At 48.1% G+C, this 21,101-nt stretch overlaps 1 protein-coding gene across 1 annotated transcript in view; it reads right to left on the bottom strand.

Annotated features, from left to right (window-relative positions):
* KIRREL3 (kirre like nephrin family adhesion molecule 3) overlaps nucleotides 1–3,117 on the bottom strand; it is a 493,013-nt gene extending 489,896 nt beyond the window's left edge. The window contains exon 1 of the mRNA XM_049654577.1: nucleotides 2,702–3,117. Within this exon, the coding sequence (XP_049510534.1) occupies nucleotides 2,702–2,756 (55 nt within the window). The 5' untranslated portion in view covers nucleotides 2,757–3,117. The remainder of the gene's footprint in view (nucleotides 1–2,701) is intronic.
* Between the last annotated feature and the right edge of the window lie 17,984 nt (nucleotides 3,118–21,101).

The following is a 21,101-nucleotide window of genomic DNA, read 5'->3' as shown; positions in this document are numbered from 1 at the left end:
TATGTTTTGGCATCAAAGTCTTCAGAGCACTGTTGGGCGCTCTCCCTCACTGTGCAAACGAAGGCGACGGGAACAGGAAGCACCAGAATTGTGTTTCCAGAAACTCTAACATGACACATAGGCTCCCAGGGTGAGAGGTGCTGGGAAGCAGATGGAGGTGTCACCAGAGTGCCAGAGAAAGACCTAAAAAGAACCCTGGACGTTTGTTTTCTCTGAGGGGGGGGGGGCATTCCCGAGTCTCTGCACTTTTGCTCCGAAAGTAGCCGAGGAGGAGGAAGGGTGGGTCAGATGGGTGGCTCAGCGGGGGGCACGCGAGGCAGGGTGCAACTTCCATGAGGGGGATGTCCGCGGATGTCACCTACGGCCTGTGGGCTAGTCCCGTCACGACCTCTTGGAAGTGGACATGCTCTGGCTAATAACTTGGTAAATACATGGCACTCTGGAGGTGGGCACAGGATGTGAACTAATCGTGTATGTGCAGAGGGTCAAACAGAATCCCCTGGGGGGGGGGTTCACGATACTCGCAACAGCATCCACATTAAAACACATGTCTACCGATCAAGTCAGAAGGTATATCACAAAAGTCCACAAAAATTGTCCCACTTGGCCCTTAATTCCTGTCATTAGAGGCTGTCTATTCACAAAATGTACAGGGTCTGGGGAGGGGGTATTCTGACCAGCTACGTTCACTTTGTCTCATTGTCTTTCTTTCGGCCCGTTCTGGAGCCCCGTGTGTAGGTAGGACATCTATCATTTGGGAGGGTGGCCAGTGCTGACCAAGCTCAGAACACTCAGGAATAAGAAACCAGGCACTGCATGATGCTGTGGTTTCTTCCTAGTGCTCTCAGGGCTAAGGGTAGATGAAACACAGCATTTAACCTCCATAGGTAAATATTTAAAGATTCATATGAGACAGAGAAGAAATAGCTCGGTGCTGAGAAAAGGATAAGAAAAGCTGAAGATGCACACACTGCGATGCTTCAGACAGCCAAAGAGGCACTTAGATACCAAAGGCTTCTTATGCCAATCTAGAGTGGAATCAGAGCTCAAGCTTTCTAACAACGCGTGGACTGATTAAGACGTGCACTAGTCCTGTGAACATGGGTGGAGGGGTCTGGTGGGCTCCTCCTTTTAGGGATTCTCCATGCAACTTCCTGAGTAAATTGGTAAGAGGCAAAAAGGAGAACAGGAGTGTGTGTGTGTGTGTGTGTGTGTGTGTGTGTGTGCGCGCGCGCGCGCCCATAAGCAAGCACAGGGGCATCCAAGAAAGAGGGTAATCTCACAAAATGGTAATAGAACCCAAACTGTTTCTGTACCAGTGTTCTGAGATAGTTCGTATTCATTCAGCCTGAAAACTCTCGGGAAGGCAATTTATCTTCCTGCTGCTGTAGGGAGCCCTGGTGAGATGCACACAACCATATGAATACATGAGTGTGTGCGCCTGTGTCTGTGTATACACATTATAATTACATACAGGGGTGGGCGTATACATACTGTTACGTGGAAAGGCCCCTCAGGGGTAATGAGGATGGCCATAAGCAAAGTTTGACAGGGGGCGAATCTGCAGTGACCACAAATACCAGTGCAAGAAAGCAGAGGAAGGAGGCGTGGGTCTTTGCTTACATGTGGCTTCTCCCTGACAGGGAGAGAGAAGGAGACATACTGTTTGCTCGCAAAGCCAGCCACCCATGGCGGAGCTCTGCTTTCTTGAAAACTTTACCCTTCATTTAATCAACAGATGGACGTGCTCTGTTGTGGATTTCTCTGAGAGAGTCCTGTCCCTCTCAGAGCCGTGCTGGCTGGCACAAATGTTGCCTCAGATGGTAGAGGCAGCGTTGGCATTCCAAAAGAGTGGGAAGGAGCCGGTTTACTTATCCCCTTCACACTCAATTCCACAGGTGACTTTTGATGCCTTTGGCTAAGTAGGCATTGGCAATCCCTCCCCAGAGTGCCCTCCCCTCCCTTCAGCACCGCCTGGCCCGAGGCTCCCAGAGGCAGGGAGCCAGCCCGGAGGTAGCAAAGTTCTTTGCAGAAAAGTCCACCAGCTTCTCTGCCCCTGCTAGGCTGCAGAAAGGAAACAATCAGCACCAGGGGCGAAATATCACTTGAGACCCTGAATCCAGGGCTGTGTAGGATTCAGAATTCAGCCTTATTCAGAGGACCCGATGAGATTCAACGAAAACGCTTTACAAGCTTTTCCCAACCGCTGCAAATTACCCCCACGGTGCATTCGGTAATCTGCAGCCGCACACAGTGGCTTTGGAATACACTCAGGCAAGTCAGACCGTATTGGAGCTGAAATATCCACCTTGCACAAAGCCCTCCTTCCCTACCCTCTCCTTCTCCAACCTGAGTCTGGAGGAGACGCGGTGCCCAGAAGTTCAGAGCGGCATCGCCACACAGCCACCGCCTAATTAACATACCGGGAGCATAAAGAACTCATTTGCATCGGAGAGTTTGGGCTGGATGTTGACAAGTGAGAGGAGAGAGTCACCCCTCCCACCCCCTGCCTTCCAAAGGAAAATAAACAGTACCATTTTGTTGCATTTGCGAAGGCAAAGGAGCAAGGCCAGCGCATCTCGGACGCGTCCCTCAGTTCGAGTTTCCGAAGCCTGCCCCCCATTCCTGCCCTCAGCCTCCCGCGCCCTGACAACAACCCAGCCGACTTTCTTTGCAACTCCGGCCGCGCGGGGGGTCCTACCTTGACTGAACAGGAAGAAGCACACGAAGAGCAGATCGAGCTGGAAAGGTTTCATTCCTTAGCGAAGCGAGGGGAAGCCGGCGGGGCAACTTGGGTTTGCAGTTAGTTTCTCTTCCCGGGCGGCTCGCCGTGCTCAGCCTCCGCCGCGGTCCTCCCGGGTTCGCGCCAACCATCTGTCTGTCCGCGCGTCCGTGCGTCCGTGCCTCCGCGCGCGCGGCCCCCGGCTCTCCCTGGGCCTCCGGGTCTCCGCAGCCTGCCGAGGCCAGTGGTCGGCTCCTAGCCGCCGCGGGAAGCCGGGATCGTCAGCGACGTCCCCGCTCGGAGCAGATCCATTCTGTGGCTCTCGGCAGCCCGGGCTCACGGCTTCCTCCGGCGGGCTCCTCCCACCGCGAGCTCGCGGGCGGGCGGGCGAGGGAGCCAGTGACGAGTGACAGAAGGGCTCCTTTCACTGAAGCTGGGGCGGGGGGAGAGGGAGGGGAAACAGGTCATAATTAAAGAGGAAACACTTGGAGAAAGGAGATCTATGCGAAGCGGAGGCCGGAGGGGGGAGGCTCTGTTCTTTCTCGCCTTCTCTCCCCACCCCCCCCACCCCCCACCCCCGCATTTAGGGGGAAATTCAGCTTTTGTCACCGTTATTGACCAAAAGGCATCTTGAACAGGGAGCAGGCTGTGACTTTTTGTCCACACCACATAATGTTGTTCAACGGGAGTGAAGTTAAGCATGACTATATGCATGCACACGCATTAAAATATGCATGCCCTGCCTTTTGCACAGGGGACTGGGAACCGGCTGAAAGGGAAAAGGGAAGCCACGAGGGTTGGAGGGGGGGGGGGAATGCATCTTTCCCCAGGAAGGACTTGGCCAGTGTGTGCAACGGGAGTCTCCGGAGTTGGGGAAGAGATAAGCACGTTCTGCATTTTTTGGAGACTTTCCTAGGAGGGGGAGGTAGGTAATAAAACCTGAACGTGCAAACCTTAGTTTGCTTTGCACTACTCCTGCAAAACAAAAGGAAGGAACGAGAGGGAAATCAAGCAAGTATGTGACACATGCCCATTTATTATTATTATCATCACCGTGGTTTGTGCATTTCCTAAAAAGGAGACGGGAACCCGTCTTGGCATTTGCAGCCTCTCCTCTAATAAGCACTCCATCACTCCGAGAGTGTCTTTTCTCCAAGAGGTGCTGTGAATCCTGTTGCGAAGGAGAGGCCAAGGTCATAGGCAACTGCCTCCCAAGAACCTTCAGGTCTTTTTTACCTGCGGTGAAACCTACACTCAAATCAAATTCCATGTCCTGGGTGATAACAAAGTGAATTTACCTAGGCCTATTTTCTTGGTGGACATTTAGATATACCTGGGGTTCACGGGCACCGAGGGAAATAAAACCTCGGGCACAGACCATGCCTTCAAGAGCTCAGGGGCATAGTGTGGAAGCAGAGGATGTAAAGAAGATACAAACTATAAGGATGCTTACAACCAAGTCTAATATGCAGCATTACATGGAAGAAGGCGGGGGGGGCGGGGGGTTGTAAAGAGTAAGGAGAGAAAAATGAAAGATGTTCTCTTGATGTGTGCCTTTCAGTATAAAACCAAGCATTACTTTCTTCAGTCTCTGGACCTTGGGGAGGCCTTCTGGGAAACTCTTAGCCTTCCTTCCATCAGTGTTACATACTTGGGGGATTTTGCTGACTTCAAGGCACATTCCAACTCCAAGTTTCCATATGGATGTTAACTTTAAAAATGTATCCCTTGGTATTGGTGAACAAGAGGAATAGGGCCCCAAGAGAAAGTATGTGCTGGTAGGAGCTTACATCTGGTAGTTGACATCAAAGATCTACAAATTAGTAGGTGTCTGCTTTGTTGACTTTTCTATTCTTAACTTAATAGTTTATTTAACTGCATCCCTTAGAGGCTGTTAAACATATCAAAGGGAAATTTGTAAGCAAGTTTTGGGGGAAAAAAAAAAAAGAAATGCTGAGCAACAGAAACTCAGAGGTCCCCAAAGAGGCACCCTAACAGCTAAATTAGCAAACAAGGTACGGAAACAAAGTGTCAGCACAGCCTTAGCGCGCCAACCTGATGACAGACCACGCAGTGAAACAGAACAAGCAAACCTAGCACATAAACAAGATGAATGATAATTCTAAACAACCTGTGCCAGACAACATGTTAAGAGGGAGCACATGGCATGAGCTTTCCATGAAATCTACTGGGTGCGGGGAGAAATGTTAAGGTGTGGGCACCATTCCTAAGGCAAGCCTTGCAGTGAGTAAGACGGATAACATTAGAATGTAGATTGTACCTCACAAAGCAACGTTGGGTGTTTTAACTAACATTTATCCCTTAAGCTGCTGCTTCATGTTGACTGTTAATTCCTAAGTGGCCTGGGGCCCAGATTTGCTTAATTCAGCCCCCAGGGAAATATTGCAAAGCCGGGGTCAGGAAGCTAGCAAACTGTGCAGTACATGAAAATCAGGCTCACTCACACACACACACACACACACACACACACACTCACGCTCAGCCTTGGACAAGAGACGGATGGTAGGAATCTGAGGTTGGAAGGACCTTGTTTCGCTCTCCCACTGGTCCCTGAGACTGGCCTCGTGACCCTCAAACTGGCTCTGATCTCCCTGGCCAGCTGGGCCTGTTCCCTTCTCCGCCTACCACCCCCCCACCCCCTTCTCCCCGCAGCCTCCGGTCTCCGGCAGAAAGGGGGGGGGGGAAAGCTTGGATTAAGTGGTGAGCTGCCTGCCTCTAAAACGACCGGGAGGCGTTTCAAGCCTGAGTGCCGGAAAAACCACGGCAATCTTCGGCAGCCACCACGTGGGGCAGCGAGAACGACAGCGGTACCTGCAGGACCCACAGCCGGCCGGGCTCTGGCGCCAGCCTCGACGGCGGCCCGGCCATCTCCGCCCGGCGGGTCCTTGGCCTCACCTCCTCCGGGGGTTCGGTTAACCTCCTGGCGCTGCAAGGTGCCTGCGCGCAGTTCGCGGGCGAGGCGGGTGGCGGGAGGCGGGAGGCGGGAGGCGCGGACGGCTCCACCTGATGGAGAAGAGTGGAGAGTCTTAGACCTCGGCGTGCGCTGCGTGGTGCGGCGAGGCGAGGCGAGGCGAGGGGAGGGGAGGAGAGGAGAGGGGAGGGACATGGAGGGGAGCGAAAGAGGAAGACCGCCTCCCCACCCCCATCCCACCGTGGGAGCCTGCGCGTCCAGAGCCCGGGACGGGAGGCGCTGGGGCTCTGGGCACGGCCCGTGGACGTGACAGCCCTAAAGAGACAGCAGAAAACCAACACTTGGAAAACTGCCCGAATTCTTGTTCTGTGCACATGCCGGTTCCAGGTCTCTGATGCGCCCACAGCGCAAGCCGCGGTCCCTCACCAGCAGGTGGCATCCTCTCCAGCATTTCTTGTCCTGGACCATAGCCCAGGAGGCCGAGTTCATCAGTCCCCAGCCCCCTTCTCCAGGGCCTTCAGTGCCCAGTCCTGTGTCCTTTGAACCACCGGGCTCTGGCGTGCGTTACATACGCGGAGGCCGGAGCCCACAGAGAATAGGGCTGGCTCCAAATTCTGCTGCTCGCTGGCCAAGAAGCTTCAGAAGGGCTAAGTCTCCGCAGGACTGCTTCCAAGCCCTGCTCTCCTGGCAGCAAGCGTGCCCCTAGAGTTTTCTGAGGTCTGGGACAAAGACACCAGGCGGGAGGGGTCCAGGTGCAGCGCTGTGGGGATACTGCCTCTCAATACCCTGAGCGGCCGAGTTCCCACAGACCATGCAGACCCTAGCTCATCGTTACTTTCCAGTGACTGTTCCTTGATGTTAGTGCGATGTCTGGAATATTTATTATTTCCTCCATTTGTGCAAAGGCCTGTTTGGGTACTTAATAACGACGTGTGGAATGAATACATGAATTCCTGTTCTTGGAAAGTTTGTCCTCCAATTGGGGAAAAGTAAACACATGGGGAAAAAATAGGAAACATCTCATTGGCTCTTTAAGAAGATAGAAATTGCCCTGGAGGTTGTCTGTCAGGCTGGATCCTTTCTGGATGAGTCTGTCTAGGCCCACTTGCCTGAGGCAGTACAGGAAACTGCCCAGCTGAGATGTAGCCCAGAGCCCCAACCTTTGGTCCTGTGTTTGCACTGCCCTGCCCTCGGGGCTCCCCTGCACTGCTCCTGATGGCCGGACACCCTCTCCCTGTCTTCTTGTGTTCCCAAGGGGTCACCACCCTGGATAAAGAGAGGAAGAGGGAGAGGCTGTTTTATGAGACAGGCAGTCATCACGAGTGGAGCATTTCCTGTTTAATGCCTCTTCACAATATTTGTTGCACAGATACATTATAAACCACATTTCCTTTTGTTTTTCATATATCCTGCCAGTGTTGGCTAATACCCTCTTGTCCAGGGATTTAAACACATCTTGAACAGGCTCCTCCGGGGAGTTTAGGGTAATCTGACTCTCTGTCCCAGGTAAGTCAATAAGGCTCAAAGCCACATATACCTCCAGAGACCGAATGGTCTTCAGGGGTCCTCCCTGGGTGGCAGCCTGTCTGGCCTGGACAGTCACAACCTTCTAGCTGATTTCTTTTTCATTATCTGAGCCAAACTTCTTGATCATATCTACGGAGGTGAATTATAAGACGGTGAGCTGTGCTTCTGTGCTGAGTCCGTAGTGCAGAAGGGCCCCAAAGACCAGGTTTCCAGCTGCCAGGAGCATCTCTCAAAGGGCAGGATGAGTCTGTCCCCCTGATTCACCTAAGACCAAGCTTAAGTGAGGGGATCAGGGTGAGTCTATTGACCTGGGCTCTGGCCGGGACACCCCAAACTTTTGTAGCTCCTTAATGAACTGGGACGTGTCTTTCTTCATCTGTGAAAATGACTGGTTTGGGACAGTGACTCTCCAGGATCCCTCCCAGTCCTGAAACTCTGGTGCCTATCCTCCAGAGGTTACACCGCTCAGCCTGGAGAGATTTGGAGCCCCTTCCGCAGGGCTCCGCATGTCAGGGCAGGTGATTGTGAGTGACTGATGGGAAAACAAGTTGGGCAGCCCTGGAATCTGCACAGCCCCCTCCACTCTCACTGGTCACAGTTTTTCCCCAAGCTGTTCCATGCTCCTACTCTGAATGCTCTCCCATCTTTCCCCAACCTGCTCAACTTATGGCTTCCCTCCTCTGCTTATTTTCCCCGGAACCATGCCTGGATCCTGAGATCCAGAACAGCTTTCTTGAGCATACATTCTATAACTGCATTGAGGCAGACCTTTTATTAAAGCAAGGGAATGCTCATACTGGGGTGGCTAGCTCCAGAGACTCCCTTGAAAGGCAATAAGGACCACGGCACCTTGTATGTTCACTCCATGTTAATACGAATCATCCTTGCCAGGAAAATGTGTCTGCTTGTGAATCTTCCTCGTGATCAGAGGCAGGGCTTCCTCGGTTCACAAGGGTGCACCAGCTCTCGCCCTGGTGGGTGGTAGGCACTCAGCACATAATGTTGAATGAATGGTAAAGTTTTACCCAGTGCCCCACATCCCATTTCCTGTTTTCGGAATCCAATTTAACTTCTTCTTCGCTGTGTTATTAAACCATTGTCAAACATCTGGCATGTGCTTGCCACTGCTCTGGCTGTATTTTATGGGGATGGGTAATGAATTGAGCCTATATATAGTTTGCAAAATGTGGAACACACTTTAAGATGCATAGCACTATAGAAATGAAAGATATTTTTATCTCTCCAGCATCATTCTGCACAAGGAGACAATTCTCTGGCAGCCCTGTTTAAGAACAATAGACCTGGTTAGCCTTGACACACTCATGCATGCAGGGCACTGGGTATTCAATTCACATGGGAGAAGCATTCTCTCTCTCAGCAAAGGCCTGGAGAGGATAATTTACAGGGAAGAAAAGATATGAGAAACGTTATGAAAGGAGGTGACAGATCCCTCATGCCTTGTCTCAGTGTTGGCCGAGTGCATAGGCCAGGACCTCTGTCCAGACTCTGGGGAAGGCACCGAAGACGAGTCTCAGCATCCCTCTTCAGGGCTTGCAACAAGCCTTGTGTCATTTCAGAATACGCCATGTGCTTTTTGTGTACAGGAATAGGCTAATTGTGGAAATATGGGAAGACAAAGTGAAATTCCAGTTTATGACTCATTGGTGATATTCAAAGTCTTTGAAATTATACTGTGTTTATTCTTTTTCTCCATTATTCTTTTTCATAACCCCCCCCCCCCGACACAAACACTGATGTGATATATTAGTGAACCTTCACAGCATGCCAGGGAACAGCTGTACCTCCCTCGAAACCTCTTATAGCTTCCTTCCTAGGTGACAAGTTTAACTTTTGCTTATTGTGTGTGGTATTTTTCCTTCCTTCTGTGTTTTCTCCCTTTATCTCTGCCTCCCTCCCTTCTTTTCTTCCTTCCTTCTATCTATATAAAAAAATCTATCAATAGATAGATATAAGAATTATACATCCATCTTTATAAAGTTATATAAGTTCATGTATGTTCAAACTTTACACACACACATACACACACACACACACACACACACCTTTTCTATTTAAATGCAGCAATGGACCTCCTACCCAATATTCTGAGCTCGGGAGCCCTAGACCCAGTTTTCTTCATCTCTGTCTGAAACCTCAGCCTCCTCAATTCATTGCCCAGTCTCACCCACTGTTGTACCACATGAGTCCGTTTGAAACTCAGTTCTGCGATATCTTCCCCTGCTTAAAAATGTGGGTGTTCCCTATGATAGAATATAAACTTTCTATCATGTTATATACATGGGTTTGTCAAGCAAACATGCCTTTTCTGCCTCATCGCCAGCCCCCTCCTTCACAACCCACCCTTAAAGCCAAATTACTCTTCATGGGTTAGAGACACTTTTCCTTTTCCACACCTTTCTCATACTATTTCCTCTCCTGGCACGATTTTCCTCCTTCACTCGCTCTTTTGCCTATGAACAGGTGCCCATTGCTCAAGAACCAGCCGGGCTATCATTCCATGAGAACCTTGCTTCCCTCTTCCTCCCTTCAGTCAAAAAAAAAAAAAAAAGAACAGCTTATTCATCTAAGTTACCACAGCATTTATGAGCTTTTATTATGTGACTATTAATTGTTATAATTACTTATTTACATGTTTACCTTCTATCCTGTACGTGAGATCTTCAAGGTCAAGGACCACTTTATGGAATTTATTTTTGCAGAGCGTATTGGTCGATGCCTGGCATATAGTAATTATTTGCTAAATGGTGCCTAAACAAAATACACTGAGGCTGAAAAAGTCTTGGTGTCCTTCCTGTGACTCTCCAATCTCAGGCTTGAGATTTTCCTTCTTCATCATCTGATGCTTTTAGATGCAAGGAGATCCAGGAAATTCCATATCAATCATCTGGAACTAGGCACATCTGAAAAACTGGAAAGGGAGATTTCTGAGTACACATTTTGAACCCAAGTGTCAGACAAATAGGGGAAGTGGTGCCATTATTCTATATAAGACACAGCCCAACTCTAGCTCTTTTTTTTTTTTTAAGTTTATTTATTTATTTTGAGAGAGAGAGCGCGCGAGTGAGCAGGGTAGGGGCAGAGAGGGATGGAGAGAGAGAGAATCCCAAGCTGGAGCTTGACATGGGGCTCGATCTCATGAACCATCACGACCTGAGCTGAAATCAAGAGTTGGAGGCTTAACCAACTGAGCCACCCAGGCGCCCCCCCCCCCCACCCCAACTCTAGCTCTTGTATTAAAGGAGTAGTTAGAAACCCTGGTTATTCAGATTGCTTAACAGCACGGGCCCAAACCGGCGGAGAAGCTAGCCCACTCTGCAACAATTAATTGTATGGATACAGATTCAACGTAAGTGAGGAAAGCCAACATCACTTTCCCCAAACTCCATCCGGTTTGGATTGAGTTGATTGTTCAGTGTTGTTTTTCTTCCTGTTGTCTGTATCTCTTTTCTGTTTTTGTTTTGTTTTGTGTTTTGCTGCTATCTCAGAGTGTGAGCAGGCTAAGGTAAAAACTCCTTCTCCACCTTCCTTTGTTGTGCCAGCCCAGTTCGGTCCCCCTTGATTTTCTTTAATCATATAGAAACGGAGACAATAGTATAATGCAGTGGTTCTCAGTGTGGGGTTCCTTGGCCAGGAGCATCAGCCTCCCATGAGGACTTGTAAGAAATGCAAGTCCTTATGTCCCACCCCAGACGTCCAGAATTACAATGCCTGGGGTGGGGCCCAGCCACCCGTGTTTTAACAAGCCTTCTGATAATTCTGAGGCCTGCTAATGTTTGAGAAGCACTATTAGAACTTCCAAGGACCATCACCCAGCCTCAACAATGATCAAGCCATGGCCAATTCTGTTTCATCTATCCCTCCCTGCTTCCTCCCATCTCACTGGATTATTTTGAAGCAAATTCAGACGTCGCATCCTTTCATCCGTATTTCACGATGTGATAAGGGACTTTAATGTGGATGAAAATAATACTTTATAGTATACATTTGTTAGATATCTGAGCCAGACCATTCATCTTGAGGCAATTCATCCTTAAAATACATTCCACAGCCTTTGTATGGTGGTTTTTGGCCCAAAAAGACAGCTCAACTAGATTAGACAGAGAAATGTCTTTTTTTTTTTCCTTTTTGGATTAAGAATTATTATTCAGAAAACGATGAGTCTGGTCATTATGATGGCGATGAAAAATTAACGTCAAAGAAGCAAGCCCCATTTGAGGATCCTAATGAAATGATGCACGCCTTCACCTTGAAAGAGGCTGACTCCTTACAGTTTATAAAAGTTTCAGGCTACATCTTACTCATGGGGTAGAGGGTCTGATTGTTTTCCCAGAATCGTGATAGAGTCCCAATTTTTCTCCATACTCTTTTGCCTGACCTTCTCTATGGTTCGTTCACTTGGATTTGCATGAAAATGGGCCAGAGTTAAGATACAACCAGTGACCAGGACCTGATATTCCCTGAAAAGTACAAGGGTACACCCATGACCTTGATCTTATCAGCAGAGTGTGCTACCTTTCCATGTTAACCAGCCTGTCTCATCATAGGGGTATCTCATTGTCCGGTCCCCTCCAGTTCTATTATACTCCACGAGTACTTATTAGGCTCTGAGAAATTCCAGAGAATATTTGCTCCCCTCTACAGATGTCTGTGGCAAAAACTGACACTTGCATGGAGCATGATTTGATAGCAATATCTGCAAAGTGTCAGAAAGGGGAGGGGATCGATAACACTTAACTTACTTGGAATAATTCATTGCCTAACTGGAGTTTTCAGTGAGGGCAGACAAATTCCACACTAAACTAACTCACCCACCTGGATCGAGACGAGTACAGTGAATCCATCTTTCGAATGAGATGTAAAACTGAGTTTCTTGCTTTCATTGATGACTCCCCTGGCCCTTCCTTTCTTGAGACGGGGTGTTCATTCAGAGAGCCATTTTTCAAAGCAAGTGACGTAGGCTATTGACTGAAAGTTCCCTTTCTATTCCCACCTGAGCTGATTGTTTTCACTCTCTGTCCTTATATTTGGGTGTGTTGCTGGCTCAGAGGTTGGCCGTTTGGAGCTATATTCCACCTCAGGAAGGAAAAATGCAGATATGTTTCTTTGGGGAAGAGCGGTGGTGATTTTTTTCTCTCCTTTCAAAGCTAACCCGATAGGCAGTCTGGTTGTCATGGGATTGGAAATTACAAATAAGGAAGAATTACATAGGGCAGTAAGGAGGGGGCGTGGTGTTCCAGCATGGTGTACTGAGGTCACAGAGTTCTTTTGAGATAATATATAAGAAGGATCTAGATGTAATGGCGTCACCATGATCTCTCAACCTCCCATCTCATTTATCTAGCTATACGTGCAAATGATTTGGAGTAGAGTTTTCCACATAGGAGCGGCGATAGCCCGTGAGTTCTGAGTTTTTGAGAGAATCCATTGGATGTTTCCTTCTTTATTAAGATACAACCATCCCTGGTAAACACTTAATATTGGCCCAATGGCATTGCATTGACACAGGGCAGGAAGGGGTCAGGAACCATGGATCCCAGTTGAAGCAGCTCAAGGAGCTTGGGGAGGAGGGATGTAATTATAAGGCACCTTCAGATAATTATGCCATTACTATATAATTAGGAAGTGCCACTTTCTACTTTAACTACCTGAAATTCAGAGATCACTCAGCAATGGACTCTCTACCTTCAGGCATGCTCTCTGAAGAGGAGGGGAAAGGACACAGCACGAAAACACGGGGCTCTTGAGGGAAACAGAAAAGTTCTGAGACCGTAGCCTGAAAAAGTCAGGAGATGAATTTCCATTCTCTTCATTTGTCAGAATTTCCCACTTGTCTATACCTCGCTTGAATTATCTACAGTGGGGGGAAGAATACATCTCTTTTTCTCTTGCTTGTCATCAGGTTGGCAAAAAAAAAATCAAGACATAAATCTCTGTGAATATTTTTTATCATCTTTTAAAATAGAAATTGATCCACAGATATTTGTTGAATGCTTACCTTTCTTAGGACACTATAGAAAATGTAGAAGACTTAAGAGGCAGGTCCCTGTGCTCAAGTACCTTCCAACGCAGTTGAAGACACAAATCAGACACATTGTTCGATTCAGCCAACCATTAATTCCTACATTCAAATATTCATGTGGTACATTTATTGAGCACCTACTTTGTGTCAGGCATTCGATGCAGGTGCTGACAGCATAGAGATGAAGGAGATTTGCATTCCGTCCTCTAGGAGGCTGATCCAGTCTAGTAAGACATAAAGGACAATAGCATGAGCTTTTGAGATAAGCTGACAGTGATCTAGTGACGTAGATGCTCTGAGAAGGGGGCGAGGTGGACAGAAAAGTTTCGCAAAAGACCTCAGCTAGAGCAGGAAGGCACAGGGTTCGAGTCTGACAGGAGTCCCAGTTAAGTTAGAGACGCTGACACCCCACGGCCCCCTTAGTTTCCACTTCATGTTCCATCTCCCAGAACACAAGCAATAAAACCTGATAGGAGAAGCATAATTGTAACAGAGAATGAGATTAATTCCTAATTTTGATCTCCTTTGAATCATTTTTACTTGACTGAGTCAAACTTGCTGTGGGAGATGATTCATTACTATCTATTTTAAATCATCATCAGGAAGCACAATGACACCCCAACATGATAGAGAATGTATTTCAAGTGAAGAAATCTCTATTTTTTCAACTTAAAAAAATTGATTTGGTTCTTCCTTGTAGAACATAAGGGAAAGAAAGAAAAGACCTAAATTGCTTTTTTAAAGAATTCACCACTACTGGTGATTGAATTTATATATTACTTAATGTAAGCAAAAGCTAAAAAAGACAATCTCATTTAAAAAAATTAAATATTACATCATAGAGAGTAAAATGTGAACATTTTCTTTCACCAGTTCTCACCCCAGATCTACTCTCAGAGGTAACCACTATTCACGGTTTTGTGTGGACCCTTCTAGTCTTTTGTTATGTGTTTACACACACGTTTAGGAACAGGCACTCTGTATAAATATGCATGGGAACTACAGATGATATATATTATTCTGCAATTATGTCCCCTTTGAATTTAACAATATATCTCTTAGATTCCAAAGATAGTCTGCTTTAATATGTCTGAAGGAAACAGAAATGGAAGCATTCATTTCCTTTTGTTCCTTGCTTTCCAAGGGAAGACTCCTTTCTTTCATTCATATCTGATCCAAGCTCCCAGTGAAGCAATCGTTGTTGTCCTGATCAGGAAAAGGGGGCACAAGGGAAGAGGTGAGGGCACAGGTGAAAATATGAGCCGCACTGAGTCTGCAGGTTTTTTTTAATCTGGCCCAACTATAGGAAATGAAAACAGGACCAGGAATTTAACTCTTGAAACACACAGGCAAACAACGATCAGCAGGCCTCAGGGGGCAAGAGAGCCTTGCCCTCCAAATAATCATATCAAGCTCACACTTGCTTATCACTTCCTTTATTATTATTATTAAATATAATATACTGTCAAATTGGTTTCCATACAACACCCAGTGCTCATCCCAACAGGTGCCCTCCTTAATGCCATCGCCCACTTTCCCCTCCCTTCCACCCCATCAACCCACAGTTTGTAATTAGCAAGTGGCTTTAGTGGTATTCTTTCCACCAGTGTCCCTTTTCTGTGAAAAGAAAGGGGAGGCAGGGAGGGAGGGAGGGAGAGAGAGAGAGAGAGAGAAAGTCAAGAGAAAAAGCCTGTCTCTGTCCTTTACATTCTTGAGGCTGAGTTTCTCTGGCCCCCCTCTTGGGGAGAGTTTGGGGACTTCCATTCTCTCAGCCCATCCAGGGGCACACGAGCAAAGCAGGAAAGGGTTTCTCCCGAGTTCACAGAGTGACCGTCTAATGTTTCTTAGATCAGCTCTCCCCATTCAAGCCTTTTGACTCCGGAGAGGGATGGAGTCTTTGAGGAAGCATTCTTTAACTTATTGGCTTTTGGATCCAGTTGACTTGACACTCTACTATCCATTGGGCACATATCCCCTGTCCCCCTCCCCAGGACAGGTGTCAGGTTTTTGTATCAGAGAAGGGGATTGATTCTTGAATGGGAAGGTTGTAGTGCAGTTGTAGAAACAGACACCGGATCTGAGTCTTTGGTGCAGACTCACTCAGTCCTTGGAGAATGCAAGGAAAACACTACCCCGGGCTTCTCTGGAGACTGTCACAGAAAGCACGTTTGTGGAGCCAGTTCAAAATTCTGAATAGTCGTTATGTTGAAAAGTTTGCTGTAGATCGTGGAGCAAGGCCCCAGGTGGTCACGCCAGTCTGCATCCTGGCATAAAATAACTTAGTTGGGATTCTGAGGGAAATTTCATAGACTATATACAGAGGTGTGGACAGGACAAAGGGACCCGATAGGAGCTGGTATTGAGGCGTTCAGGGACGAGGAGCGGTGGTTAAGCCATCGCTGCCCTAGCCCTGAAGTAGTGAGAGGAAGGACCAGTAACTGGAACCTCTGAGGACCGAAGCCTGGAGGGGAGCCACCTGGCAGGGGCTCAAGTCCTAGGGGGACAGGCCGCCGCTGACGCCAGGATGTAGCCCTGAAGCAGAAGGGAACCAGTGGAAGAAATACTGTTCCCTCTCTCTCTCTCCCCTAGCACTCCCGTCTCTTTCTGGTGACTCCATCTAGAAACTGGAAGGAAAAGGAATCTGGAGATGAATGCCACAGAGGCAGTGCCTCAGGGCACAGGGCAGAGTGACGAAGGTCAGAGAAGGAATCCCCGTGGTGTGATAGCCGAGAGGGGGATACAGAGAATACAGAGAATAGCCATCGCTTCAGCTTCATAAAGGTTCAGACTGGAAACTAAAACAGGTCAGGGCAGAAAAACTTGGCAGAGGTGCAAGAGGCTCAGCTCAAATCAAAAGGGAAAACCAAACCAAAAGAACCACGTGTGGTCCATACCACCTAGTGAGCTTAGAGCTTGAAGAATGCAGAGTAAAAACACCAGTCATTGAATTGTAGAGCCCTGATCCTTTGGGTACGGACACTATCACAGACTCCACAGGCTGGAAGAGAATTCCAGAATTCACACTTCTGCCTCCAAGGGGGTAGTACTAGGCTTTTACTCACAGGATCTTGTGAGTTGTTCATTTTCACCTATCATTAGTCATGCAAGCAAAATGAAAAAACAATACCCACCATTTCAGTTATAAACACTGAGGCATTTGCAATGGGACACAGAGCATTTTAAACTTTGTGCTTGGGATGAACAGATATGATCCTGGCTCTTCTGAAGCTTACATTCTGCTCAGTGAGGCAGATATGTGCATGGCAAATGATAATTCCAAGTAGGATGTGATTAGTGCTTTCATAGAGATAAATACAATATATTACAAGAGAATGGAAAAGTTGGAGATTAATTTTGACTGCATTTGTGAGCGTTGGGATGAGCGGAGTGGTTTTCTCAGCTGGGTTTTGAAGAAGAGGTGAACTTTAAAGAAGAGGTGGGCAACGTGCTGGGCGAAGCTGAAAGGTGGGCAAACACAGCACCTGCCTGGGAGGGCAGGGAGGCTCTGGGGTGGCTGGAACATGGAGCAGGTGGCAAGAGGCAGGAAGAAGTGGGACCAGAAACATCGGTCGGGGTGGAGCCCTGGAATGTCTGAATGGTAGCACGAAGGCATTTGGGGCTGAGATGGCCAGTTACCTGTTGAGTATTCCTTATCCTCGTTACCCTTTCTAACAGGACCTCAATGTTTTTCAGAGTGGCATTGCCTCCATTTAAAGCCATGAACCTCCTCAGTTCCCTCACAGCTAGAGGAGCATCACGTGACCTAGTTCTCACCACCCACAGGTCAATAGAAACCCACCAGTGGCAGCTCTTGGAAAAGCCAGTGTATGACAGGTCAAATGGGACTCATCTGGCCCATGCCTTTTGCCCGTTGCTTGTCTTTCCTTCTTCCTGTTTAGAATGTGAACTTGCGGGGCACCTGGGTGGCTCGGTCAGTTAAGCATCCGACTTCGGCTCAGGTCATGATCTCACGGTCCGTGAGTTCGAGCCCCGTGTCAGGCTCTGTGCTGACGGCTCAGAGCCTGGAGCCTGCTTTGGATTCTGTGTCTCCCTCTCTCTCTGCCCCTCCCCTGTTCATGCTCTGTCTCTCTCTGTCTCAAAAATAAATAAATGTTAAAAAAAATTTAAAAAAAAAGAATGTGAACTTGAGGGCTGGGAGTGGAACAGACATCGTGTAACCCTGAAGCAAAGGCTCACACTTGGGAGAAGAAAAGGAACAAGGTAGAACCTGAGTTCTCTGACTTCCTGGAACGGCTGCAGCAGTGGTGAAATACCCACATCCTGACTTCCTGTTATGTGAAAAAAGCAGACCCCAGTTCTTAAGCCTCTCTAGTCAGATTTCTGTTATATGAAGCTGCATATACTAGTTCAGTGTTTGAGTGCTTGAGTTTATTCTGTAGGATATGTGGAACCCCTGTAGGCCAATAAGACATCGTATGCACTTGGTATTAGGGGACTTTGCTTTTGGCCCATCTCTATCCCTGGACATGAAAAATAATAGTAGAGAGATGGTATTCCATGATCTGGCTGCCTTTTAGTCCAGTTCTGGGCCCTGGTTAGCGAGGTGACTCAGGGTGGTTCACTTAGCCTTTCTGGGAACAATGTCCTCGCTTATAAAATACAGCTTTTCTTGGAAGATCTCTGAAAGACCATTGAGACCCATTGTTTCCTTACTAGAGCAACATATTGGGAAGGTGGCAGGAGGTAACGTGGAGACCGCCCGAAGAAGTAAGAGCTCAAACCAGGAAAGCCAATTACGTGATTTGTACACTTGAAGAGAAAGAAGGCAGTGAGGACTTGAACCAGGGGCCGGGAGATACAGGACAAAGTGTTGTGCCATCAGTAGGTCTCCCAGATTGATTGGACAGAGGCTGTGTGTTGTAGAGGGAAGATGCTGTAGCCGACTGATCCAGAAGGTGAAGAGAACACAAGGGACGTGTTATCAACGACCAAGTTTTCTTCAATATTACAAAGATTTCAAAATAGAGTTTTGGAGATGTTGCAATAGTGTGACCTCATCTAACACTCTTAGAAAGTCATAGATGCAGAAGCCAACAGTAATAAAAATAACTTCAATTCATGCCACATGTCCCCCCTCCCGAGCCTGAAGAATGCTTGGATAGTTGTTACAAGTTTATAATTGTGATGCCCTTGCACGATGAAGCGGGAAGACCCTGTCACCTCTCCCCGGTAGAGAGGAGAGGGATCCGTTTCAAGTGTCAAGGCGGGTCAGGGACAGAGCTGGCCCTCAAAGCTGACCACTGACCTGACTCCTTAGGGCCTCCGAGACGAGAGAAAAGCTAGGGTTTGGGTGCTTCCTCCTCCAGCTCAGTATTAGATCCGGAATACACGGGCTAATCAACGATCTCTCTACCTCTTTTTATTTCTCGTGACACACTGTCGTTCTCTCTGGAGCCAGACCTCGAGGCACTAGAGCCCTCGATGTTGTCGTACCCGAGGCTTGAAAATTCGAACTGGAAAATGAGAGCGAGGTGCTCTGGCCTCAGTTTTGCCCGCCGGTGGGGTGCTGAGAAAGCCTTCGGATCCCTGGAGGGGGATCCTCTTGTTTTCCTCTTGGCTTGCTCTTCTAGTTTGTTTACCTGCCGGCTCTGCCCGTGTTGAGAAGTCGGGTCTCCATTCGCACTTTGCTGCACCTACCTTTCGATATGGTCCAATCCCAGACACAATTCCTTTCACAGATCCCTCCGACAAACAATGGGGGCATAACTGGTATATTTCACTCCAAAAATGGCATCCGAAAGCTTTCTGCAATGCCGCCAAGCCAGCACTTTTAGAAGCATCTGACGATATTAATTTCAGGCTATTTCCTGAGGTTTGCAGGAAACTAAAATGCAGAAAGTGCTGTGGCAAAAAATTAAAGCTTCATGGGGGAAAAAAAAAGGAAGATTGACAGGAAACGAGGCTTCAATAGGACAGCTTGCACCGAGTAGCTCTGTCCCCCTTTCTGCATATCAACATATGCGTCGGGAAAAATAGCTCTCTCTCCTGCTTGCTGATCTGTGGTTGGGAATGGGCTTTGCCTACGCGCTGTAGGTACGTAACGATTGGGGGAAATACACACAGCACACTGGGCACCGGGTCCCTTGGACTGGGTTGTACATCAGTACTGGTGGCCAGACTTTTCCAAAAACACCAAGTTGCACCTGATTTTTATCCAATTAAAAAAAAAAATCTAAGGAGACAGTACGATCAGCTTCTCTAAAACCCATAATTATTTTGTGCTCCTTGATTTCTCCACACGTCACCCCCTTGCGACCCCGCCCCCCTTTATTTTTAACATTTGAATCCGATGTTTTAAATTCAGGTCTTTCTGGAAAGGAATTCCTTCTAAGCCTCCCATGTGCAATGATAATTCGAAGCGAATTCTACCCCCAAACATACCATCTTTCCTTTTAAAAGCATTTTTCTTTGTCTGGTGTTCTCTCTCTTCCGATGATAGAGTGCTGGTTTTCTTGGCTGTTTCCTGCACAGACTTGGCCTTGCTTCCCGGGCTCCTTCAGAGGGTCTCTTCCTGTTTCTCACCGGTAGGTGGACACAGACCTGCTCGGCACAGACAGGATTTCCAGCACATTCGGCAGCACAGTCTTAGGGATCCCCAGGAGGAATTGCCAAGTGGGCCACTGGTTGGCGACCCCCCAAGGCCGAGGGCACACGTGCCAAACCTCTAACGAAGAAACAGTTCCGCTGCTCCCTGCTGCCTCTGCTTGTTGCTATGGGATCAGCAAGGGCACAGGCACGAAGTCTCTAGGAGTTCACGGGAAGGGGGATTTGTGGAGAAGACAGGGACACCTTAGCTCTTAGGGACCGGCCAAGGAGTCCTTGCGAGCCACGAGGAAGCCTTGGGGCCCCCAGGGCTGGGCCTTCCAAAGCCCACAGGGTTGTGCAGGTGAGTTTGTAAAGAAAGTTAGTAAGGGGATCCGGGGAAGGAGGAGTACGGAAGGCACCCAGCCGAGAGACTGCACACCCCTGAGCTCTGCTGTGCTCGTTTCATGGCACGACTCGAGTGAGGCTGCTGCTTTTCTTTCCTTTTTTTTTCAAATTTATAGGTGCAAGACGTGGCCAAATGCCACCATGGATAGTGTTAAACCTATCATGATTTGTTGTTATTGAGTCTAGGTGAGAGAAGAGGTGGTGAGAAACAGCGCTATCTCACCTTGTGTAAGTTTTAATATAGGCAGCGCATGCGCCGTGCCCGTGGAGGCCCCTTGAAGGAGAATTCTCTCTCGAAAGTCCCAATAACCATACGAGATCTGTTACTATTATGATCCCCACTGTACGAGGCTGAGAGAGGTTAAGTAGTGTTTCCCAAGGCCAAGTGGGGACTGGCTGGAGTGGCCACTAGAACTTTCTCTCTCCAGAAAGTGTGTTGTTGGGGTGCCTGGGTGGCTGAGTTGGTTAAACACCTGACTCTTGATATCAGCTCAGATCATGATCTCATGGCTCATGAGACTGGGCCCCACGTCAGGCTCTGGGCTGACAGTGCAGAGCCTGCTCGGGATTCTCTCTCTCTGCCTCTCCCCCACTCATGCTTATGTGCTCTCTCTCTCTCTCTCTCAAAATGGATAAATAAACTTAAGAAAAAAAGTGTGTTGTTAATTGTAGATCACTCTCCAACCTTGGCTGGTTATTCTTCTTCTTGTCCACCGAGTCAATAATAGGGTTAGAATAAGACTTTGGGAAAGTCATTGAGATTCTTCCGGGATTTGTTCCTCCCTGAGGTGGCCAGATCATGTCACTGTGGTAACCTGGGTCCTGACATCGCCTCAGAGAGCCACCGCAATGAGTGAGGGCACGCGGGCAGGGGGCACACAGTGGCCCTTGGAAGCGTCTGTACAATGCAGCATGGAGTGATGGGTGAC

This window comes from Panthera uncia, chromosome D1 (genome assembly GCF_023721935.1).
Source record: "Panthera uncia isolate 11264 chromosome D1, Puncia_PCG_1.0, whole genome shotgun sequence".
In the NCBI taxonomy this organism is placed as follows: domain Eukaryota; kingdom Metazoa; phylum Chordata; class Mammalia; order Carnivora; family Felidae; genus Panthera; species Panthera uncia.
Note: the sequence above shows the minus strand (reverse complement) of the source record. Positions and strands in the feature narration are given on the sequence as shown.